Source organism: Oreochromis niloticus, linkage group LG19 (assembly GCF_001858045.2).
Source record: "Oreochromis niloticus isolate F11D_XX linkage group LG19, O_niloticus_UMD_NMBU, whole genome shotgun sequence".
NCBI classification, from domain to species: Eukaryota; Metazoa; Chordata; class Actinopteri; order Cichliformes; family Cichlidae; genus Oreochromis; species Oreochromis niloticus.
Genome location: NC_031983.2, coordinates 6,393,008 through 6,418,157, shown reverse-complemented (window position 1 = coordinate 6,418,157; position 25,150 = coordinate 6,393,008). Strand labels below are relative to the sequence as shown.

At 41.6% G+C, this 25,150-nt stretch overlaps 3 protein-coding genes across 14 annotated transcripts in view; 2 read left to right on the top strand and 1 right to left on the bottom strand.

Annotated features, from left to right (window-relative positions):
• Positions 1–1,531: 1,531 nt before the first annotated feature.
• On the bottom strand, positions 1,532–16,936 carry bag5 (BCL2 associated athanogene 5). Of its 5 annotated transcripts, none has more exons than XM_005453439.3 (4): positions 16,815–16,898; positions 14,214–14,452; positions 9,205–10,101; positions 1,532–8,650 (listed from the first exon to the last, which is right to left on the bottom strand). In XM_005453439.3, exons 2-4 carry the CDS (start codon positions 14,243–14,245, stop codon positions 8,110–8,112), a joined length of 1,470 nt encoding a protein of 489 aa, XP_005453496.1. In that variant the 5' UTR covers positions 14,246–14,452; positions 16,815–16,898; the 3' UTR covers positions 1,532–8,109. The 5 variants fall into 5 exon arrangements, with proteins under 5 accessions (XP_005453496.1, XP_013128357.1, XP_005453495.1 ...); XM_013272903.3 differs by having other exon boundaries at positions 14,214–14,463; positions 16,815–16,859; XM_005453438.4 differs by lacking the exon at positions 16,815–16,898 and adding an exon at positions 14,691–15,464.
• On the top strand, positions 15,915–20,794 carry coa8 (cytochrome c oxidase assembly factor 8). Its single transcript, XM_003447791.3, has 5 exons — positions 15,915–16,253; positions 17,292–17,489; positions 18,925–18,988; positions 19,998–20,088; positions 20,522–20,794. The coding sequence occupies exons 1-5, from the start codon at positions 16,119–16,121 to the stop codon at positions 20,640–20,642; spliced, it is 609 nt and encodes a 202-aa protein (XP_003447839.1). The 5' UTR covers positions 15,915–16,118; the 3' UTR covers positions 20,643–20,794.
• Positions 20,795–21,695: 901 nt separating this feature from the next.
• Positions 21,696–25,150, top strand: part of klc1a (kinesin light chain 1a) — a 43,397-nt gene continuing 39,942 nt past the window's right edge. For 6 of the 8 annotated variants that reach the window (XM_005453441.4, XM_005453442.4, XM_019348728.2 and 3 more), the window contains exon 1: positions 21,760–22,219. The gene's annotated coding sequence lies outside the window, so the exon portion shown is untranslated. The other 2 variants (XM_019348729.2, XM_005453440.4) reach the window with 2 other exon arrangements.

Genomic DNA, 25,150 nt, shown 5'->3' with positions numbered 1-25,150 from the left:
TTAGTTATGCTGCAATAGGCATAGGCTGCTGGGGGATTCCCATGATGCATTGAGTTTTTCCTTTTCAGTCACCTTTTTCACTCACTATGTGTTAACAGACACTGCATTGAATCGTACTTGTTATTAATCTCTGTCTCTCTTCCACAGCATGTCTTTATCCTGTCTTCCTTCGCAGCAGATGGCCCCGCCCCTCCCTGAGCCTGGTTCTGCCGGAGGTTTCTTCCTGTTAAAAGGGAGTTTTTCCTTCCCACTGTTGCCAAAGTGCTTGCTCATAGGGGCTCATTTGATTCTTGGGTTTTTCTCTATATGAATTATTGTAGGGTCTACCTTAGAATATAAAGGGCCTTGAGGCAACTATTGTTGTGATTTGGCGCTATATAAATAAAATTGAATTGAATTGAATTAATAATGTATCAAAAGTATAAAAATAATGTGACCTACACAAGGTGTCACTCGTGGTGATAAGTATTATTTTAACCTCAGTGTTACAGAGCTTTATAATGTGTAACCAGCTAATTGTTAAACATCTTTTGACTAACTCGCAAAAATTAAAAAACACCCAAGAGGATAAAAAAGGACAGATATTTCTCCCAGGAGCTGATGGAGACTAAAAACAGAGCCACAGTAAATAACTTACTCTTATAATTTATTTTACCCGGTGACCAAAAACATGTGACTAATGTGGCTCCAGTTTTTCTCAATGGCTGAATTAATGATAGTTTGAATTGAAGGATCAGTTGAGAACCCAATATGTATAACTAGACTGGTATGTGCATTTTCAGCTGCAAATTTCCATATTTGTTCTTTGGAGTAATATCTACTTAAAAGTGCAATGCAATTTACAAGCAGAGAATTTGAAGGCTATTTTTTTAATTCCTGCAGCATTACTATAAGACTCACCAGCTACTAGATTATAATAACATTGGACTCTAGCCTCTTTTGTGCTTAGCTGACAGGAGTGGCGCCCGGTGTGGTCTTCTGCTGCTGTAGCTCATCTGCTTCAAGGTTTTTTGTGTTTTTTGATGCTCTTCTTCATACCCTGTTTGTAACAAGTGGTCATTTGAGTCACTGGTGCATTCCTATCAGCTACAAGCAGTCTGACTAACCAACAACCACATCACTTGCTCACTGTGTATTTTCTCGTTTGTTAAACTATAGAAGGATAGTTTAAAAAAAAAAAACTATAGAAGCATTGTGAAGTGTAAACTTTGAGAATCAGAGTTCATTTTTGCACACACTGCAATAACATCCCTGCATCTGCCACGTGTCCTGTCCTGTTCCCTCATGAGAAGGCACCGACTCTAACAACCGGCTCTGTATGGAAGCTAAAAATTTAATGCACATCGACAGCAGGGAGTGAGTTTTCAATGCGTGAGGTGTCTTTTTATCCAGTCTCCCTTGGCAATACTGTATGTATTCTTAAAATAACCCTGAGTAAGCATTTTAAAAGTTTGCAATCGCCTTAAAGGAAACTTGCTATGGAAAGCTGCCAGATGCAACGAGGGGGGGAAAAAAAACACTAACAGAACACTGAACAAGACACACTGTCTTTATTTTGCAGTGGGAATACAAACTTGGGACACAACCATCCATGGAGCATTCACACAATGGGTTTTTTTGTTGTTTTTTTTCCAGTCAGTGTGCTTTTTGTACAAGCGCATTTTGGAGGAGAGACATCAAAAGCCTGTCACAATCAATGCAGTTAAAGGCGACTTCATGAGACACACATTTGGAAAAAACAAAACGCAGTCCCATTTTCACCACTTAAACACATTCCTGTCATAAGAAAGGCAAAGCATTAATGAACACACATGACTGATGAACTTTTAATAATAACTGTCTTTAAATATAAGTTTTGCAAAAGCTCAGGAAGGAACCTTGTTTTTACTTTTGGTGGGATTCTGTCGTTTTCACATTTCACTTAAACGATCAGCCAAAGATTCATCAGCCTGCTATGTACTGCTGCTTGTGAAGCTTCATGTTTACCATCAAAATGTCAAACTGTATTAACTGTTCTGCTCAACAGCTAAAATTATTTCTCTGGGGTTTTTTTTCAGTCATGCTTTTAGTAGAGTAGAAGGCGAAGGTCAGGAGACGTGATGGAGAGGAATGTGTAAAGGAAGAACCTGTTAAATTTTGACGTGGATGGGACATGAGCCTTGGTGGAGGACTACTGTTTTGGTTATTCAATACACATTTACCTGATTTTTATCTAAAGAGTCGGCTCTGTCAGTATTTTAAATTAGAGCCTAATAATTTACAGGTTCCGTCCAAAGGTATAACCTCCAACCAGCACCTATAAAAGTCGCTAAAGCCCATTTCAGATAAGCACATCCTCCCCTTTAATCTCAGTGTAATCTACAGATGGGCACTCACATGATTACAACCACTGAAATTAGGGGAAAAAACTAAACTAAACAGAGGCATCAGCACACTGATGACTTGCACAGGCTTTTGGTCAACATGAAAAAGCACAGGCTGCCTACACGCAGGACCAGGAGGAATGCAAGCACAAGGTTTAAAGAGGCAAAGGAGAATGGCAGGAATGGGCCACTCAAATGGCACTGCAGAAGGAGATGCACTCCCAACACCGCAGCAGTATCTCTACACACTGGGGAGGAAGGTGTCTCTGCCACTGGGAGCACATTAATATAATAGTGACCTACGTCAGAAAGACTGAACACCGTCACATTACTGGATTAAAGGTTATCCATCCCTTCTCATTTCTTTAATCTGAAAGCGTAAACACTGATTTTAGCTGGTGTGCTTTTGTGGCATCAAGTTAAAATGATCGATTATTGACTTGTAATGATCAGAAAAATAAATCAGTATGTTTGGTTACATGTTTTTGTGAAATGTAGTTGCCTTAAGTCTCAAACTTTTGCTGGTGTAAATGGCTGCTGACCTTAAAAACTGTAACATAATGAAAACATTTTTGGCTGGTGCTCCCATCTTATTGAACATTACCCATTTCCACTTGATATGTCCTTAGTAAAATAAACTTTAGTACTATGAAATACAGAACATGACTACATTCACCTTAGGAAATTCAAACCTTGCAAACTTGCATCTGTGAGTAAGTCAGCCCGTTTGCTGTTTGGTGTAAATGCACTGTCCTGTAAAGGGACTGCCTCTGAATACCCACTGGAGCTGAATCTTTTAAACCCCTGTCTAATGGACTCCCAAGTTCAGATGCTCTGGATGACCCTGAGCTGCTTTTAGCAGTCCAGCAGTGTGTTGGGGTGAAACATAACAGAGCGTCTGTGTGGAGAAAACCAAAGCCTGGGCCCTGGTTCAAATTCATTTAATTCAAGCAGTCCATGTCTCATTCATATTTTTCATATTCAACTAAAGATCCCAAATAATAACATTAAAAAAAAGTGCTGTTTCTATATTAAGTGCAAAAAATAATACTTTGTAATTTAGATTTTACAGTCAAGTAAAAATAGAAAAGACTGGAAACAAGATTTTGACATATAATCTGTCTGACCAGGAACAGTTTGTTTTTAAGCCACATCTATGTAATGGAGAAAGGAACTAGTTTTAATTAAAATATCTTAATACACACTTCCCTCTCTGATTTTGATCCGGTATTTTTCTTAGAATTACATGTACATGTACAACAGACGTGATGTGGAATTTGTAACATTTCATTATTTCTGTAGCATCATTGCAGTGATCCAGTACAAAACTTCAATTTTCAAAATATAAAATGAGCTCATAGTGGCGTTCGACATTATACCTTTAACTTCTTGTAAAGGTTTACACAGAAAAGTCTGTAACTAGCTGGTCATCCAAATTACAAGTCAAAAGTCACTTTCTGTTTCGAACTTGGGCACGAAAAACAACTTACAAAAAGCACGATTAGAATCGCATCCAAATTTACATACTGAAGTCATTTTTTAGCGTGCCGTAAGCCAACGAATGTACTGAAATAAACTAGTTGCATGTTTCTGAGGGAATATTAGAGGATGCGTCGCAGGACTCCACAGCGGGCATAAATGTCCCATTATGCAATGCGGCAATGACGCTGCTGGACTGAGACCTGATATCAAAAACGCTTCAATTTAAGTGTTTAAATTTAAAAAGTTTTCAGTTTGCCAAGGATAAATTTATTTGTGCTCGGCTTACCTCAGATGAGGTTGGGTTACCATGACAACATGGCTCTCAGGAAGTGACATCCTACAAGCCGAGTAGTGTGTCCGAAAATATACTACTGACATGTGAAAGATTCCCAGTTAAACATGACAAAAGGAATGACGCACAAATAATCGGCGTAGCACTATTTAGCTTCTAGCAGCAGCATGTAATGTATTTTTAACTTCTATGTATATTTAAATGCTTTTGCATATAAATACCATGTTAACAGCAAACTACGCTCTGCCTCTGCTCATAAATACATTCTAATTATAACTAAAGCATGACCCATATCACTTTTTAACAATCCAACAAGCAATTCATGAAACCTAGTCGACAATGTATTTGCACAAAAGCAAAACAGGCTTTATGGTGCTGGCAAGAATATGTCTCTGTTTTAAAGTAAGAATTCCTTCATATTCTGTGTTTTTGTCAACAAATCTTATGAAAAAAAAAGAAAAATATAAACTATCCCAGTAAAAGAGTAACTTTCATGATCTCAGACAAAGACACTGTGTATTTTGTATTTTCCCCACATTCACTCTTAGATGGAAAAAAACAAAGAACAGCCACAACATCCACTGCATAAACTAGTCCCCACACATGAACCTTCTACTTGTTTGGTAAAAAACTACAATGCCCGTGTGTTTTTGAGGAAATTAGACACATTTAATGAGCCTCGTTAAATGTATCTGTGTATGAACCAATTGGAGCGGAGCTGAGGGGCACCAAGATGCAACACATTATTAGTTTTGTTGAAAATCAAGAAAAAATTTCAATAAAATCTCTCCAGCTTTATCCTTTAAAGCCCTGCCATGTCACTTTAACGAAACATTCACACTCATGCAACATCACGATAGCCTAAAACACGTGAACCCTTGTACATTTTTGGTTCCTCTGCCATCTTTTAAACCTATAAAATGGATTTTCTCCTTCTTAAAAAATGTTCATGTAAACAAAAACGCTGCGGCGCAGGCACCTCGACTTTAATGCGACAACTAATTTCACAATAATCAATTTGTAATACCTAAACCTAGCAGACCCATTGTACATATACAAAAAACGCAGTTTTAGAAGTGTGAGAGCGATATTTGCAACCGGGGAACAACATCCATCGCAACAGAATCCTGCACTTCAGGACCACTATATAAACGTGTATGGCTTCCAAACACTCTGAGACAATGAGACAGGAACGATTTAAATACTTCTGTTTATAGCGTAAAACTTTGGATAAACTATTCAAAGAAACGTGTATAATACACTGATGCAGTGTCCTGCCAGGAACATACATCTGCATGTTACTGCCTACAAAAAACGTGAGCATAAGGTGTGTCTGGGTCGGTTTGGTCTGAGAGAGCATAAGGTTCGCCGTGAGAAAGCATCTGTTGCAACAACGGCCAGGCAGACTGGCTACGTTTAATGAACACTGTTTAATCTAATTTCCCCCCGCATGAGTCAGCTCACTACCCAGGAGGCCAAGCTGCAGGCTTTGTGCCAGAAAACTGCTTCCAGTAGCAGCTTCAAAGAGTTAGTAGGGCTGGTGAAGCTTCACTGAAACATGCTGGACCACATTCTCTGCAGCTGGGATGAACAACAACGCCCTAAAGACTGCAACTTTAATCACTGTGAGCAACTTGTTGCAGGGGAAACATTTGACCTTTTAGTGTGTGTGTTCAAACACAATCACACAGAGATCAGAGACTCTCAGTTGACGAGAAGTCGTGTGAGCCAAGAAATTCTGGAGACAGCTTTAGTCTTATTCAACCACCAATCAGATAAACTCTGAAAAGACTGCCTCTTTCTCTGCTGTCTGCTGAGGTATTTTTAATGAGCTGGCAGATGCATCTTCCACCTCAGGTGTCACCGTAAGGCAGAGGACCACCTAAATTATCAGAATTTTACACTGACTGATGCGCACACACACACACTGTGAAGAGAAATAGCGAAGTAGCAGCAAGCAAGTTGGGGATTTCTGCTGTCAAAGATCACAAAGTATGCCTAAAAACGCTTGCTACGAGCTGAGGAGCGATTCTTTCATTAGCTGCCTTTTCCTCCCGCTCAGGAACACCTTCACCATCGTCTCCTCGTCAGCTGATTTTTTTGAGGGGGTTAAGAGGGAAGGTGGGACCGGTCGTTCTGTTTTTCTCTGTTGATTTTCCTGCTAATGTCGCTTAAGTGCTGTCAGAGCACGAGAGCTGCTCCAGAAGCGTGGCTGTTTTGCAGCGTGAAATCATGACTCATGTCGCTTTGCCTGGTGAAAAGGAGCATCATCGCTGTGTTACTACAAATGACTGACCGGAGCATTTTCAGGAATACATGCTGAATGCTTAAAAAGCGTTTCTGACAACTAGTGCATATTTCTGATGGTTATAATGACCAAGGTGCTCGCCATAAACACATTCGGAGCTTTAGTTTCCTCATTGTGCATTTCTATATTAAAAAAAAGAAAGAAAAAAGAGCTTGCTCTTTAGCTCTTTAATCAGCTGCTGCACTACAAGGCTGCTTTTACATAAACCGGGTCATAAGGAAGGGTCAAAATCAAGGCACACAGACTTCTGTACTAGTCCTTTCCCTCCCTCCTACTGTCTGCAGCAGAAGCAGCTTAGAGAAGTTTCTAGAAGGCTCTGTCGACTGCCATCACCGTCAATCCTCTACCTAACAGTACCCGACTGTCGGCCCTGTGCGCTTCAGCCTTGATGTGTCAATCCAGTGGATATCTTTGCCTCGCCATCCTCCCTTTCCTCTTCCTCTCCCCAGGGACCTCTCACAGTCTCTCCTCCATCCGGAGAAAGCAGTAGGTAGAAACAAACAAACAGAAAACAACTCAAACAGCAGCAGCGGTGACAAAATTTCTCCTCTGCCCCTCTCTCTGGATTTAGCCCTGATTCATTAATAGCCTGAAACGATCATACAGAATCAGAGCAAACGTGAAACATGTTACAGATGAACAGCTACACAAGCGGCGAGGAGGTGGAGGGGTAACTTTCATCTCTTCAAACATCCCGTTCACAGCCGAGGGGATACTGCATCAACACTGACGTTTTGTTTGCCGCCCGATTTTGTGTTTGTGTTTTCAGGGAGCTGCCAGAGACTTGAAACACATGCTGGGGGGTCAACGAGGTCACACAGGGGTGGAGAGTCACTTAACATGGGCGGTGTAAACTCTCACCGTTCCCTCTCTAATTACATCTGTTTAAACACACACTCCCTGGCTTGTGAACATTTGTCACGTTTCACCTTCAAAAGCACATCACAGCAGATTAAATAGACACTGCTTTTCACTTTTCGTGATTACAATTTCTGAGTGAAACAAACAAACAAACAAAAAAAAGGAATCGACCAATTTTTCTCACCCCAAATCAGCAGGTATCACACTCTGGACCAAGCCCAGCTCTTAGGGTAGCCATAGACGACTTTTCCTAATTAGGTCACGGTATTCAACACGTGCATCGGCTGTCTCCATTAGCAACTGACACTCGGATTAATCAGGCCAGACGGGGGAAACCACTGCTAAGCAATCCATCACACTGGGATAATTTATCAACATCAAGTGCAGTCTAGAGGATGTGACCACTTATACAGGCATTATTTAGTGCTTTGGCTTCGACAGCCACACGCCAAATGCAAAGACAACAAATAACAATTTGCGCGCATACACTCACACGCACACACAGGTACACACATACATGGGAGATTTTAAAAGATATCTCCAAATAGCACAAAGAGAATTTTCAAAGTGTTTCACAAAAGTAGTTCTGTGTTTATCTGCAGGGTCGGCCATGACAACCACGAAGTGATGAAAGAAAAAGCGCTGCTGCAGTGCATTCTAGGGATCTGAATTCATATTTACAGCCCGTGGAATGATAATGTACCAGTTTCTTTCCTTATTTTTTTATGTTTTTTTATTTTTTATTTTACACACATTATCAGCTCCTTTCGTTCCTGCAGCGTCTCATCGTGTTTTGGACTTAATTAATACTCCCACTCGTCTGTCTTCATGTCCAGGTAGTTGAGAATGTTCTGGGCAAACTTCACCGCCTGCTTGCGTGCCACCTTGGTTGTATCATCGCCTTGTGGGTCAACGGCGTCCAGCGCCAGCAGCTGTTTGGTAAGCAGCTCCTCCAAGATCATGTAGCTCTTGTCGACCCGCTTGCCGTCGAAGCCCAGGACCTGAGCCTGGAGTTCTGACAGGCTCCCCAGGACTTGCCACACAGCTCGATGTGATGGGTGCTCATTGGGGCCCGGCTGGCGGCGAGCTAGAGCCTCGCATAGGTCCAGGAACGTGATGACCGCCTGGACTTCCACCACAGCACGGCGACGGGCTTCTCTTATGCACGGGTTCTTCGCCGTGTCCACCTGGTCCAGTTGGGTGAGAAGACCCTGCAGCTCGGCTTTGGGTCTGAAGCTGAGGTCACCCATCGCACAGTGTCGTAGGACGCCCTCTCGCAGGTGCGAGATGTGAGCACGCACGCCCTCGATCTCTCGGATGGAGTTGTTCTGCGCCAAGTCATACCTGTGAGGGTGGGGGCAGAGTCAGTGCTTCTCATGATCAAATCTGCAGAAAGAATGACCTGCTGGAGATTCAATCAATCTTGATGTTGTAACTGTGAGTAGGCATCACTTTAGAAGCTATAACCACAAAATTAGCTGCTTCTTTGGTAAACAAACACTGAAAACCAGTGTTAAAGTACAAGATCTATTTATGAAAACAAAAAAACGAACTAAATAAAAACCATGTACCTCATGTTCAAAAGTACTGAAACTGATGGGTCTAACAGTCAACAAACCGACATTGCTCATAATCAAGAATCTTGTAGCTACAATTTAGTAATCAGACAGAATTCCTCTGTTATACCTGCATAAGTATCTTCATAGTTTACATTAGAATCTTTTACATATAATTTCCTGAACACGTACACACCCTTGGATCTTGGATGGGTAAAATGTGACTTTATTGGAGCAATATTTGTTCAGTTCGTCATCAATTCATCAATGAACGAACAATTAAAAAGCATCAATTCGGTGCTGCACTCATCTGCAGCTTCATCCTTTATGAGTGACGCCTACCTGCGTGTGTCGTCTCCTTCCCCCTCCAGGTCCAGATGTTTCAGCAGCCCGTTTATCTCCTCCACCACCTGTTTCCTGTAATTTCTGATCACCGCGTTCCCCGAAACATCCAGAGCGTCCAGCTCCACCTGCATCTCAGTCAGGATGCGTGACAGGTGGGCACAGCTGTCCCTCCCGCTCAGACCCATCAGCAGCGCCACCAGCTGGCTGCGGGCCACGCTCACCTTTACCATCACCTGGTTGATGCAGTTCACGGCCTCGTGGGTGTCTCCCGACAGCGGCAGGGAGAGGGTCTGCTGCTGCGTGCGCCCTTCGATCACATCCTGTACAGCGCAGAGGCGCGTTAGCGCCCGGTAGCGTGCTTTGCGGAGCGGCACCCTCCCTTCGGTCTTGACCTGAGTGAGCCTCAGCACAAGCTCCTGCAGAGCGTCCACCAACTCGTCGTTGATCTCTGTCACCCCGCCTGCTCGCTGCGGAGCCACGACGCGCTCGTCCACCAGCTGCCGCGCCTCGTAGCTTAGCTGTTCGATGGCCAGCCGGGAAGGATGGGTGGCGTTCTCTTCTAGATAGCGCAGGAGTCCCTCCACCTCCTGAGCCGCCCTTTTTCGCGCCCCCTGCAGCTCCGGCTTGCCCTCTGTGTCCACCTGGTCCACATCCAGCAGCAGGCGGGTCAGCTCTCGCTCCAGACGCTTGTAGTCCCGATCGTTCTGAAGGCCGCTGAAGGTGCACACCTGCGGCCCCAGAGACGCCACCTCCTTCTGTATCTCGTACAGCCGCATCATGGCAGGGTGCTGCGGATGATATGCTGGCTGCTGCTGCTCCATCGGATGTTGTTGCTGCTGCTGTGGACCACCATGGTCCATCCGCTTCCCGCCATCAAAGGGCTTCCCAAACAGGCTGGAAAAAGAAAGCAGGAAAGGGAAGTCAGAACAATGAGCAACTGGGACAAACAGAGCCTCAGCAGACCGTATCAACAAGCCAACACAAACTCTGTAACCACATTCAGAGGCTGAAATCTTGAAGAAATCAAGAAGCATTTAGAACAACGTAGCAGGCTATAAATGCCCCTGGCCCTGTTCTCACACTAATTAGCATGTAAATAATGTGGCATTTGAGTTTTGCTCTATGGAAACAAGCACACGCCTGCAGTAGGATTGACCTTCTGACACAGCCAGGAAGGCTGTTATGAATCACTGGAGACTAACTCCCACTGGCTCACAAAAACAAAAAACGATGTATTGTTGCTTGGCAAATTTGCAGACACATTCTGTCATGTTTATATGTCAGAAAATTCTGCCTGGTGGCAAAAGTCATTAAACAGGATGACACTGCGTTTAGCATCAGCAATCCTGACAATGTGCTGCCTCATTTCTGTAAAACCTCACTTTGAAAACTGAGCCTGCAGGACCAGTTTGCAAAAAAGTCCATTTGTTCCTAATTTCTTGCAGCGTTTCAGTCAAACTGTAACTCTGAAGATTTTTCACAGCCGATGTCGTCTGACACGATGCCATAAAAACACATTTGAAAGGATTCATTAAACTCATTTTCTTGAGTATTGTCAAGAAAATGAGTTTAAAAGAATTGTACTGTCTCAAGATTTTGGCAATTGGTTTTTTAGATAGATTACTGTGCAAAACTCTTTGCACACCCCTCATTTCTTTATATTTTGCTTTCCAAGGTGCCAGACTTTCTTGCCATTTTTAAAAAGCGTTCTTGAGTAATAGTTCTCCAATAGTTGATGGTCTTTCAAAGTTTTTCTTTGGAAATTGGCTTTTTTTTTACTAATTTTCAGTGGAGTCCTTGTACCTGACCATTTTCAGCCAAAATGGTGACAACTGGAGGACAAAAATGAAGTAGCAGGCCTAAAAAATTATCAGCAGCATCTGAAACTCAAGTCCTCAAGAAACAGGAAAAAAAAAATCTAGCAAAGGCCTGACACGGGACCTGACATCTGGCCATTCAACTGAGTCATCCACTGAAGCCTCAACAGAAAGGGTCTCAGTAGGAGGCGACTTATAACCAAAAGGTTCCAGGAATAGGCCCATAAAAATAGAAAACAAATGAATAAAGCTTACAATTTACATTTTTCTGATCATATTCATCCACATGTTCAGACTGCTGGCAATGTGGCTGCCATTTTTACACTGCTCTGTGGAAATTTTATCATGTCCCCTTGCATTTGTGCCTCTACGATGGAGTTCCTACAGTGTCTCTAAACAGCAATGCTTTAACTCCACTTTCATTTTTTCAAAGAGGACAGAGGCGTCGAAGTATGGCAAGTGGTGAGCGAAGTGGCAAGTTTCGGTGCGGCCATGAAACTCTGCTCTAATCCTGCAGACGACTGCACAAGGGCCTAACCACAGTGTCGGTCATTTCTTCCCTCAGGATTGGAGAATATGGCCTCTTCTACTGTAACCAGAGCCCCAGCTCTCAGCACCAGCAATGATCCTTCACATGAAACTCAGGTAAATTTAGAAGTTCATGTTTCCTCACTGGAGGAAAACTCAAGAGCAAACAACACAAGCGGTATGAACGAGAGAGAGCAATCTAAAAACATCAGCCAACATAAACAGACCAGAAGGGCCTGAGAGGATGATCCAGAAAGGGAGGCTGCCCAAATATAAATCAAATGAACATCAAGGTTGCTCTCCCGAACGAGCAAAGACATCGTGTCAAGGAGCTCAAAGACTGTGTCTACACACCTTTAACCTTTTTTTGCCAGGACATGACAATAAAACCCCCCCAAACTGATGACATCATCCAAAATCCTCTATATTTAATCAAAGACTTCTTTATATTAAGAAACACAATCCCTGATCAGGCCAATGACAGCGCAGCTATAGACGAGAACAACTTCCCACATAATATACTCACACAAAATTCTGCCCTTACAACTGCAAGAAAACAAATGAGGTTAACCTACATTTAGTCTCGACAAGACAAACACCCACATGACAACCACTGGGAGCACTGCAGCCCGTTTCTATGAGATATATTGCCTGACGTGATCGTGATAAAGCTCTAATCCACGTTAAAAGACGGGATCCAGATTCCTTTGCAGTGCGACTGCCCATCGAGCTTTTTAATACCGAGCAGAAAATAAACGCAGCTGACCAACACCCAAAAAATTTGAAACAGTTCATAGCGCCTCCAGAGTGAATCTCCACAAAGGAAGATTTGGTCAGATGGCCTCATTAAATGTGTCACAGGTGCCTTGAGCTCTGGAATATATTCCCAGTTAGACACTTAGAAAAATTCCATTAAGATAGAAGCATCTGCCTTTTAGTTTAGGATTAATAACACGGCTCTCGTGAGGGTTGAAAAGATTAAATCATCTTTTGCGTTTAAAAAAAAGAAAAGAAGCTTTGCCAAACTCCGACGTGAAGATCTGCGGCTTTTCGTCCCTCTAAATAGATCATTTCTGGTTTGGTTGTGTATCTGATGACAACACAAAATTGGAAAGGTGAAATTACGTGAAAATAGCAGCCACATAAAAGACCGAAAGAGCAACTAATGATGATGTGTTTCAGCCCTCTTTGCTGCCTTTTCTTTCTGTAATCATTTTACTGTCTTCTTGCAGTTGTGCACGTCTTTAAGGTCATTTTGTACTTTTATTCCCATGAATGTGTCTATTTTAGACCTTCTGAGTCAATCTGCAACACCTGTGTGCACATCCACACAGATTTGCTTGTTTTTATTTATTTACCGTGTTCTGTGGTTCTTTTTCCTTTCTTTTTCTGGTAGTTGTGTATTTTTATACTCTTGCTTTCTCTTGTAATAATTATGAGTTGCTCTACTGTAATTTTGTGGCCCTTTAAAGACATTCTGTGCATCTCAGTAGTTGTCATTTCAGATCATCTGCACGTCATCGATCAGTTCCCGGGGGTCCTGCAAGTAATGGAGTACACAAAAGCAAAGCCTTGACAGCGGCTATGTACAAATCCATCACAGGCATGAACTGTTTGATTTCAGCCCTGTTCAGGATTTTGTATCTGTGTCTCTCTTCATAGCATCTTCATATCTCTGCAGATGTTTTGCATTTATTTGTGAAATCTTGGAGTCTTTCTAGCAACTCTGTACCAAATGTCATCTCTGTGTAGCAGTTATGTTTCACCTTATAGGCATTTGTGTCTCTCAGTTTTCTTTGGGTTTTTTTTTTTTTTTTTTAAGGATAAACTGAACTGTTCAAAAACTGCTTTCTGCTATAGACATCACCCATTTAACCCCCCTGCTGTGATGTTATGCTAAGCACTAGAGCACACAGACATGAAAGGAAAGCTCTGCCAGCATGATTATTACATGTAAATACAGTAGCCGCCAGTATGAGGTTTTGTTATCCAAAGCATCACTAAGGCTTATTAGCAATAGATAGGATTATGTATCAATGTTGCCTAAAGTACTTTTACGTAATAGGGCGAGGGGATGGGCATTTCCACAAGAGTGGATGAGCACATGCCGGGCCAGAGCTTACAAATCTGAGTATTTATTAGGATAATCTCAGCAAAATCCACTCCAGCATGGCAAACAGCCTGCCTTGTTTGAGCCAAGACAGACAAGGCTGATGTGGTGGTTGCAAAGCTAAGGGCAGGTTTGCCTCCCTCGTGGGAGGGAATCAGTCCTCCCTTCCCATGAGTCTCGTTGCATGAAGGCTGACCGAGCTGCAGGTGACACGCATGCAACACCTCCTGCTTATCTCCCAGATAAAGGCTTCGAGCTCCATCCCCGGCTGCCTGCATGCTTGCCGGTCCTCCTGCACGGCTTTGCGCATTATGTCACCGCAGAAAATCCCGTCCCGCCGCCTGCGTGCGAACGCATCTACCTCTGAGAGCCCATGTATGTTGCCGGAGCTGCGCTACAAGAAGCACAGATACCACACCTCCAGATCTCGACAAAACGGCTCAAAGCATCTCCAGATACTGTCAGCTGCATCCTTTCTCTCTCGTGCACACACGCACACATACACACACAGATAGATACATACACACACACAGCAGCAGCATTCCTCTCACCTTTTCAAAACCCCGAACACATTCGCGCACATTTTCACGGATGTCTGTTTCCATCAGCCAAATGCTGGGCGGCTCGTGCAGGAAAGAGGCATCCAAAGGGATAAAGCCGAAATCCGGAAGATCTCGATTCTCCTGCGGTCAGCTTCAGTATCCAGCGACTGACTGTGACTGACTGACTGCGGTCGGGCTGCTGTCGCCCCTCCCACAGCCTCTACCACCAGATTTCTTCCTCCGCTGCCCTTTAAAACAACTTAATTTAAAAATAAATATGCTACCAAGGACTCATGAAACGCTTAAATGGAAACAGCCATTACAAAAACCGGTTTACAGCAGACACTCCTCTGTGAATACCATTGTTAGTGTGTTAAGCTAGCTACTGATGATCACCTGACACAGCCACACCTCAGCCAAATAACTCTGGCTTTTCAGTGTGAATACATCAACACCGCCACCTCTCTTTAACAGTTTCGCTCTTACCTGCATAGCCAGCGTACAGCCATCGGAACTGTTGCGGAAAAGTGCGCACCTCCTGTGACTAAAGCTAAACATTAGCCTACCTAGCTACCTTCGAGTACTTACTTTACAGTTCGTGAGGATATGAACTAACACGGAGTTTGTGTTTCCTTGCTAATATTAAAGAGACGCCATTACATCAGTGTTTTATTGATGTTAACAAATAAGAAATACAAGTCGATGTTTAGTTATCGCACGACACGTATATACAAATGTAAAATAAATCGCATAATCGTGTTAATATTCGGATGAACAGCTTTATTATTTTTAACCTTGTGCAAATTTTGGTCGGCCAACAATAGGCGCGCTTCATTTGGTCGTGACTCCGTGTCGTTTACCGGTGCTAAGATAAACCCTGGCTTTGCTACTGTTTAACTTTTACTTTAGTCTATTTAACTTAGTTAACAAAAAAGATTGACGAGCATTATTTATTATGTAGTAAAAAAAAATCTAACAATCTAGCATCTCCAACAATTCAATAACCGAACGGAATAGGCATTCAGATACTTTGTGAGAGCAAAAGTACTAATACCGAAACCTATACAGATAATCCATGTGGTGTTCAAGTTTAATTAGACAATAATGATATTTATCAAGCTACGTTTAGCCCTGCTCAACTTCGTCTGCTCCAAGCAGGACCCAGGCAAACCTCCTCCTCCTCCTCAGCCTGTTATCCTCAGCTCAGCTCCCCTCTACACCTGACTCTGCTGTAAAAATGCAACATTTACCACTGAAATATAATTATTAGAAGAAATATAGTCTATAAATACAGTATTAGAAATATAGCATTAGAAGTAGTAAACAACAAAATAATAATAATAACAATAACAATAATAATAACAATAAAAATACATAGGAAGGGCTGCAGCTAAGGAAAAATAAATAGAGTGGGGATTTTGGCTCCATGGTGACTGGATTTATATATTCCTAACATCTAATTTGGTTGACATCTGTTTGTTTTTTTTCTTTTAATCCTACAGCCAGTTTTTTTCATTTCGTTTATTTTTTAATGAGGAAACAAATGTGACTTAAGCTTAAATAAATAAACAAATAGACAACATAGACATATATTTATTCCCCACATTTGTGTTTATGCTCTTTCTGTAGTCTTACATTTAAAGAATATCCTTAACTGACAAGAAACCTTTCGACCCTTCATTGCGAAATGTTTTCTGTTGTCGTTTTTAAGTGAATCCGGGATTTACCGGTGAGATTGCCGAGCGCATCCATGCGCCTTGTTGGGCTCACGTGACCAAATGGCAGCCAGCGCACACAGAAGGGCACGAGCTTAGTGAAAGTTTGGTTGTGTCCTCGAGCTCAGTCCTGTGCTGTTTAATGGTTTTTAGCGTGATTTGTTTTATTTAAGTCGCCGTTTTTAGTCGGTTACTAAAAATGGCCGCCAGGACAGCTGCAGCTGCGAGACGGTCGATATGGAGGAGCTTCTGTCCTTTCAGTCTCCGCTTATCTGCAGGTAGCAGTCGGCTGTGCAGCTCCAAACAGGCAACCCAGAAGGACAAGCCAGTAAAGGTTTGTATAATGACAATTTATTACATTTATACACGGTTTAAAGGGCTGCCATTTGATAGCTATAGACGGCTGTTGTTGTTGTTGACGATCACGTGTGGCGCCATTTTTTTATGCCCACATTAAAGACGTGTGTACGAAATAAGCTGATTTTTTTTTTTAAACGTTGCAGGAAATAAAGTGTTGTTCACAAAAATATATTGCAGTGCTTTAGACATTATTAGGGTTAAATCGGTGTTACGTCTGTTTTAATGATACAGTTGTAGTATAAATATTTGTAGGAAAATAATGGAGAACAATTTAAAATATTATGGTTTAAAGTTATATTTTAAGACCTAAAGTTTCCAGCAATACATCTTCTTAGATTTCATTTTTTAACCGTTTCAAAATTACATGCATTTGTTGGAGTTTGTGACTGCAGACGTTTAATAATAACTGTTTAATAATATAGTATTTCTTTAAAAATGTAAATACATCTACTTTACATATAAACGTGCATTGATATGCCTGTCAGTAATCAGACTGAATTTGCTGACACAATGTTTTGCATTTGGATTGTTTTACCTCTGTTTTCGTCTCTTAGCCCTGGAGCGTTTTTTATTCCTCGCTGCTCTTTCCGTCTTGAAGTCTGCTGGGTAATGATAAGCTGTCTGGTGTAGGTCACTTTTCATTTAAAGCCACGTGATGTGCATCTGCTGTGTGGAGTTTCAGTCTTTAGCAGACTGTCTTTAAACTTGACTTCCAGATGATAGCTGCCCGGTGCATTTCTCATCAGTGCGGATGTGGCTGCGTTGGTGATGCTAACTTTGCATGTGGAATTCAAACTACATGGTATTTGTGTCTGATGAGCTCATCGCTGTCATATGGGGTTTGCATAGGTGAAATTTGGGACATCTTCAGCCTTCTGACTGTTGTCACCTGCAATTCCACGCTCAACTTTTGTGTTAACACCCTGTATCTTTCCCACTAAGTTATTTTTGTGCGGACACTGTGCTGTCTGAACCCATCATTACAGTAGTTTCTTCTTCTTCTTTTACATAGAGATCTACATATAGACCAGAACCCAGCTCCACACATGACTGGGTCGGTCCACCAAACCCGCTCTCCAACCTACGGCCAATTATTTACCACATCCCGGACAATGAAACAGAGCTGGAGAAACGACTGAGAAACCTGAGGCAGGAGACAGAGGACTGGAACCACAACTTCTGGGCCAAGCAGAACATCACCTTCAGCAAGGTTACTGAAATACTTTTTACAAAGTGTTTTTCTGGGGTCAGGGACTGGCCTCTGAAAGCTAGTTTATCTATCAGAAGTCTCATTTGTAGGTGGGGTGAAAAGCCAGTCCATGTGGAGAGTAAGGTGGGTATTGTCTAAAAATAGGGAGCACAGTGTAGAGAGAGAGAGAAGCATGCATAGTGCTGCTTTTAACTCTTGAGATGGAAACTGACAAAGATACAGTGGGGAAATTAATTCGATCCCCTGCTTTATTTATACGTTTTCTCACGTTTTATGGTAGCTTCATTTTATGGAGACAGAATATCCCCAAATCCCAAAAACAAAACACTCAAGCTTTACCCTTGAGTTGCCAAGCTGCAGTTTCTGTAAAGAGGAGTGAGTCGACATCCCTCCTGAGATGTCGATATTTTCATAGAAAAATAGAAAGTTGTGGTAAAATTGGTTCTTTTAAGTCATCTGAGCACCTGACATGCAGTTTGGAAGAGAATAAAACTCATTTAAGGCTAGTTAGATCATCAGTTAAGACTTTGCTGGCTGTTCTGCCCTTCTGAAAATAAGCTGAAAGGTGGTGGGTGGTGTAAAGCAGGCATAGAAGCGGTTGTTGGTTCATTGTGGGGCAGGTGATTTCAGAGTATGAATAAGAGTGGGAAGTTGATGTGCTCCAAGAAAACCTTTAGCTACAGAGGAAGTGGAGTCTTTAGTCTTTGTAGAGAAACTGAAGGTTACTCCTAAATTAAATTCCTAAATTGCACATGAGGGATGAAGTGAAAGTGTGCATCCAGAAGAATTTGTTTGTGATGTTGTCCTGAGAATATCAAGATGATGTCTTCCAATTTATTACAGTTTAATATTTATTTATGATGATTCACATTGTCCTGCTACTGCTGCTATTTATTTCATATGCAGGTATGCCGTACTGCCGCTTAAAATCCAATTAAGCAAACTGATATTAGAAGAAAATTCATCTGTAGCTGTTACAAAACAAAACCGGGTGAGCGATCCCTGTCGGCTTGTTAGTTCACTTTTCTTAAAAATAAAATGGAAATTAAATTAAACACAAGATAAAGTCCACTAACTGCATTATCTTCCCTGCCAGCTTCCTACTTGCATTAGCATCATGCTGTCATTTCCATCATTATTAATGGAGACTGTAATAGCAGTGGATGTAATTAATCTCTGCGTGCTGAGCTCGTACGTGTGTAAAATCATTTCACCAGTAGAGGGGAGCATTGTACAACTAATGTGTTCTGTTAGGGCCCAGCTATGTAAGAGATTACAGTGAGGAAACAGTGAGGAAAACTGTAGGTTTTATGTGGACCCCAGTCCAAATCTGATTTAACGACCCTTTAATTAATTTTAAGAATGACCTCATTTAAAATTACAGTTAAAGCTTAAAAGGTTTGTTTGTTGTTTGTTTTTTTTACACTGTCTGCAGGAAAAAGAAGCTTTTATCATTTCACAACTGAAGGCAAAAGGCTTGACTCTGCGTGATGAGGACGGTGAGGACATGCAGCCTTTTCTGAATATTTCACATTGTTGGTTGGGTTTGCACTTAGGCAGTTTTTAACCAGCTCAGATGGGTGTACTATGAAGCAAGATTACTGGGTGAGTGATGTAAGTCGACCTTGATGTAAGTGAAGGTGGCTCCTTTATACCTGGCTAGATCACCATGGTAACTTATGCTGAACACATAACCTGGTTTGTACCAGTTTATTTTTAGAGTTTCGATTTAAAGTTTTCACAAATTCTTTTAGTTACAGTGTCTTGTAAACACAATATTGATTCTCTGCTGGATGAATACATATATTTGCAGTCTGTAGAGCTTAAGACTGCAGTTTATCATTAGATTTATTTGATTTTTATCACCAAGAAAACTTATTTGGACAATAAATGATTTTCACTCTGATCTTGTGAGAAACGAAAGTAATTCCCACGTCTCCTTTGTTAGGCTGTGTAGGCTGTGGGTGACTTGTCAGAGCTGAACACAGCGAGAGCACCGATGTGTGGCTCTGACATCAGAGATAAACATTGAAGCTAAGCTCTCAGCTCTTGTGATGATCAAATCACTAAATTAACAATTTTCTGCAGCATTACTCGTACTTTCAGCACCAGGGTTGCATTTTACTGCATTTATTTAACATTCTTAATAGATCTCTATCCCCCATTCATGTGATAATGTCTCTGATTGGGGTAGGTGGTGCTCAGCTGATCCATTCTGTGCTGTCTGAAGTGTCAAAAAACACATCAAACAGCCCTTTTTATGTGAGCACAGAAAGCCGGGGTTACCAGAGAGAGTTAATAACCACTGTTGTGATGCCTGCTATCTCTGACTGAGGTTTTTTGGTCAAGTCAGCCAACACAAAGAAACCCTGGCTTTGTCGAACTTGCTTCGTAGCCTGCTCCTCAGGAGGCACAGTAAACAGCAGTTTGTTTTTCTAACAGCTGGTGAATTGCAGGGGAGATGTATCCTAATGAGAATATAACACAGTCTGCTGTGTCTTCCCTCAGGACGACGGCGGTCCCTGAGCAGCGAAGAGATGGCCACGTTTTACAAAAACTTCCTGGACAAAAACAGAGTACGACATGCAAATTACAACAAGTGAGTTGTTTTGTCTCCCATGATGCCGCTGGGTGGGTAAGTGAGTGGGTGGGTGGGTGGGTGGTTGGGTTGGTACATGTCCCTCTGCAGCAGCTGTGAGCTTTAACTGCACTGTATCACCTCATCTGCAAAGAACAACAAACCTCACAGGCTATGAAGAAGTTTTGTGTGAATTAGCAATGCAAAGTGGCTGACTTGTCTTCATGTTGGCAAAGCTTTCCGCCCACACACATCACCTCAGTAGCATGCGTGGGATTTAATCTCTAACTTTTGATTGTTATATTTATTATTGTTTCAATTTAAACTCCGTCAAAGCACAAATGTTTCCCTTTTCTCCCTTCTGGTGTTATTGTGCATTTCCCTGTTTGAATCTTTATATCAGCACATTTATTACACTGTGCAAAGTGAAACATTCTGTTTTTTGTGTATCCAGGGAATGGTACAGACGTAACTTTACCATCACCTTGCTCATGGCTCGAGTCACCCTAAACAGTATGTGGAGGACAGTTACGGAAAGACAGAGCAGCAAGAAAAACGGCACTCCTACCAGCTGATAGCAAAGAAAATACACACACCCCCACCCTCCTGTCAAAATATCAAATGCCTTGGCTATATTTTTGTGCACTTCTGTTACTGCTTCATGTTTATTCAGGCTCTGCAAATGACTGTAAATTATTCTGGAAAAAATAAAACAAAGCAAAACATGTGAGGTATTTCTTTTTAATTAATTAATTAATAGTTTTCATCTTTTTTTAATAGTTAAAAGTGTGGATTGTTATGTCACGGTCTCTTTGGTCAAGAGGGTTTTTGGTTTTTTCTTGGGGCGGGGATTATAGATACATTATAAAGCAGATTTAACTGTTACGCCCAGTTTGTGTCAAAACAAAGACAACCTGTGATAACCAGTGAGATCGGTGCTGACCACCTACAATAAATACAAGAAATTAAAGTTTAAGAACTTTGTCAAAAACATATTAAAACTAATTATTTCATTTTTTAAATCAAGCAAAGAACAAACTGAAATCATGTTTAACTGGGGATTCTAAAAGGCCCATAGGCGTGAATGTGAGTGTAAATGGTTATCTGTCTCTGTATAAGACCTGGGACAGACAAGCTACCCATCCAGGATGTACCCCGCCTTTCGCCCTATGATAGCTGGGAAAGGCTCCAGCCTCCTGCAACCCCTAAACAGAAGATGGATGGATAGTTATTTTCCAGATTAATCATTTGGTGTAAATATTTTTTGAGAGCTGGAATGTAAATTTGTCTGTCTCTAAAGCACTTTGAGTTAACTGTATTGTAGGCTACAAAAAAGTAGTGACAGTGAACAGAAAAAGGGACAAATATTTCATAGTACATGTTTGATGTTTTTCTTTTTATTTCCAAATAAATAAACAATTATTCGACACAATTGAGATATTTGGATCGATCCGCCTACCTCTAACCTCTACAATAAAATATCTAATGCACCTCCAATTTAACAATGTTACCATTATAGGCATAGGCTACTTTTATTTAAGTAGATATATTGGAGTATTGTGCACCATGCACTTTGTGCTTCTTGTGTTTCCGGTAATAAATATGGAGCCTGAACTCGCACCACAGCTTTCCCTTTAATCTGGCCTGGATGACATCAGTGCTGCCAGAGGAGCGGGGGGGTGCCGGGTAACGCCATTTTCACGTACTGTGCAGTTAGTCATTCAGCCAGCTACAGCACTGAGGAGCTGTCATGTCCATGGGGGACTGATGAACTTTTTATTCCGCTCCATGAAGCCCTTGTCAGGCTAGTTTGACGGAGCAGTTCCTGCCATGGAAGCAGCGGAAAATACTCGCTTCTCTTGAACGGCTGACTGAAATCGCTGTTTTGACAGATAGCTAGGTGATTAGCTATGTAGCTAGCTGGTCAGAGGTTGATGCAGTGAAACCCGGCGTCAGAAGGCAAAACACAGCCTAGCAGACAAAGACAGTGTGAAAATTGTGTTTTTTAACTTAGTATATTTCTTACACTTCTTTTACACTCTACACAGGCTGTCGGCCAAAAGAAAAAATCCCATTTAGAAAAGACGTGATTTAAAAGGGGAAGAGGAACATTGAAGTCGAGCTACATTGGCAACGGATGTCCCAGAGAACGGTAAGAATGGCTCCGTGTATTACTTGGAATGCTGTTATTAGCTAATAAGCCACTTGCTTCTCTTATCACGCGTTTCTTAAAGTGTCATTTACCAAAAGCATAGGTTCGTATACTACTAACGTTATGTAGTCTTTGTAACCATTTTTTTAATGGAATTGTCTGCTTGTTCTGTGGTCGGTGTTTACGTTAGTTGCAACAATTAGACGCCGTAAGCACATTAACTGTCATTTAGAGGGCTAGGTCGGAGTTAGCCCCGAGGTTTGGTCTGTGTTACAAGAAAGTATGGGCTAACTGGTTCTTCAGGTTTAACCATTTGTAAGCGAGATAGCTCGGACAAAGCAGCACAAACTTACAGCGACACGGACCCGACTAAAACACGCCTGTCAGCCCGTGGAAACGAGCTTCTGTCGGCTACTGCGGTGGGATTAAATCTTGATGATGACCATTTGTCATGTGATAGTTAGCTGTATCCTTTCATTGATATTCAGAGGGGAGTCAGAGCTGTGAAAGCTGCCTGTGTTGCGCAGACAGCTTTAGGGGACAGTGGATCTCAGTGTGGGACCCACAGCTGGGAATCCAAAAAGACTGAGAAGCATCTATGGATATTTTGAGATTTGGGGCAGTGTGGGGGTATGTAGTTACACAATTTCAATCTGCACGGAAATACACAAGCATTCTTCTCTTCCCTGTCATGTTTAACGTTTGACCCACCCAAAGGTGCACTCATGACAACCTGCAGGGCTCCTCCCCAAGGGCTAAACACCCCCTTTGCTACCCCTGAGGCAGCTTGTTGTTGGCGAAGATGAGTGGGTTGAGTGCTGCTGGGTAGCAATGACAGTTTTGTGTGGCTGCAGCAGATTTGATTTTAATGGCTGCAGATTTTACTTCACTTCTGCAGATGAGCACAGCAATGAGTACAACTTTGTTATTATTTCCAGGTTCCCAGAGCTGGTTAATGGTGAGGTCTTAAAATTCCCCCACCCACCCCAGCCAGAAATCAGGTAGTTTTCTCTTGATGAACTAATAGAAGAATTGACTGGTTATTGGCACAAAATGAGATGTGAATGAGCATACAAATAACATGACCTCACTAAAATCTTACACACCTGCATTCACGTCTACTGTGTCTTACTGTGGTGTGCATTAATAGCTGAATTACTACCCAAGCAATACTTGTTTTTCTTTCTTTTTTGTTTTTAGGCATCAGTCATGATCTGTTGCCAATATTTTACATAAATGCAAACCATAATGGATATTTTTTTCACAACATCAATTTTATGAATAGTGCCAACACATCTCTCTCACTCTCTCTCTCTCTGTCTTAATCAAGTAGGGTTTCAGTGGATCTAAAGATCTTTATTGTTAGTAAAAGTGACTGTCATTTCCTTAAACCAACCTCCATGAAACTGGCACTTCCTTTTTTCATCTATTTTAAGAACAGGGGCTGTCTGTTTTTGTGAAACATTAGTGACTGTAGTAGGATAACACTGGGTAGCACCATGTTAAGGTTGCAACCTTTTGCTGAAAGAAAAGAACAGAAAACCAAGAGAGCTGATTTACCTAATATACTGTAGTGAAAAGTGAGTGATAGTCCTCACAGGCCTTTGATATGAATTTAGCTTATGGGCTGTGGTAAATAACATCATGACAGCCAGCTAATTATTAAGAAAGTTTTAGCATTTTATTAGCAGCGAGCACACTGAATTGGATAGTCTTAGATTTTTCTCTAAGTGGTCCTAAAATTCCTAATTTTAAACTTCCTAATCTTTTAATCTTTTAAGATTTATGTCAAGCAGATGTTCACATATCAACATTGACAGGTTTATTGAGGAGCCCGGGAGGAAGTTTTACATTCTAAACTCAGCTGACCTCAAATATTACAGACTTAGAATTTAAAACTTTAATCCACGGAGAGTCTGCAGAAAGTCATATAATAAAATCAGCGAGTGTCTTTCTGAATCTTTAATCCTTTGGGGTGCTGCAGTAAGAAGCGGTACCACTCTGTGGATCACAGCATCTTAAACTGCTTCACTTATTTGAATGATACATTTTATCTCTTGCTCAGAGCTTGCTCATGCAAAAATAATTTGGTACTCTTGTCACTGGAGTTCTTATCAGAAGTGAGAAATGGTGATGACACACAGTTTAACACGTTAAGACTTCAGCAAGTGAATTCACACGATGATTTGTTTTTTTAGACAGTTAGGTTTTCTGTTGGGTTCATTTAGAACACCACACTCTCTGTGTTGTCCTAATCTGCACCCAGGACTAAATTTGTTCGTTGTTAACACCAGTCACACAGGTCATTTCCTGTTTCTCACCGGTACAATGTCATGTCTTGACTTTCCGATTTCTTAAACCCTTTTTTGGTCTCTGAAACTAACCAAATGAGCTAAGACTCGCACTTAGCTAATAGCTAGTGATGTTTTGTAGCATTGAGTCCACATAAAACACAGGGATACAGCACAATATATACAACAGACTATTTTTACAGCAGCTTTAATTGGTGCATTAGTCTATTTTAATGTGAAAAGAGTCATTGATTTGGATGAAGGGTGCCCATTAGCTTATTGTTTTTGCTTTCTCAAAAGTTGAATCCTGACTTTACAGTGATTATCGTGGGTATTTTGTTTTTTGTCCACAGCAGGCAGATAAGCACTACCTGTTCACCAAACAATTAGAGCTGGTGGGGAAATAAAAAAGCTTAACAGCAAAAAGCCAAAATAGAGGTAAGACGGGAATAAAGACGAGACTACTTGGCATTCGGCTGTAAATGAGTGCTTATACTCATAGCTAGTAAATGTATTCAGACTGGGTGGGACAGATTTGTGGTGTGTTGTGCTTTCCTTTGTCTTCAGCCAGGGAAAAGTATTGAGCCGCTGTTATTAACTACCCTATCCAGTTCTTTGAGCTATTTGTACCAGACAGACT

Bases quoted from the DNA above. Each gene is read 5' to 3' on its own strand.
- bag5 (XM_005453437.3), bottom strand. From the start codon at position 16,921: ATGAAAAGTGACCTACACCAGACAGCTTATCATTACCCAGCAGACTTC. The intron at 10,102-16,814 runs GTAAAACAATCC...TTCTTTTTCCAG, and splicing joins GCTAAGAGACGAAAACAGAG to CCTGTTTGGGAAGCCCTTTG. The intron at 8,651-9,204 runs GTAGGCGTCACT...CCACCCTCACAG, and splicing joins GAAGGAGACGACACACGCAG to GTATGACTTGGCGCAGAACA.
- coa8 (XM_003447791.3), top strand. From the start codon at position 16,119: ATGGCCGCCAGGACAGCTGCAGCTGCGAGACGGTCGATATGGAGGAGC. The intron at 16,254-17,291 runs GTTTGTATAATG...TCTTTTACATAG, and splicing joins AGAAGGACAAGCCAGTAAAG to AGATCTACATATAGACCAGA. The intron at 20,089-20,521 runs GTGAGTTGTTTT...TTGTGTATCCAG, and splicing joins CGACATGCAAATTACAACAA to GGAATGGTACAGACGTAACT.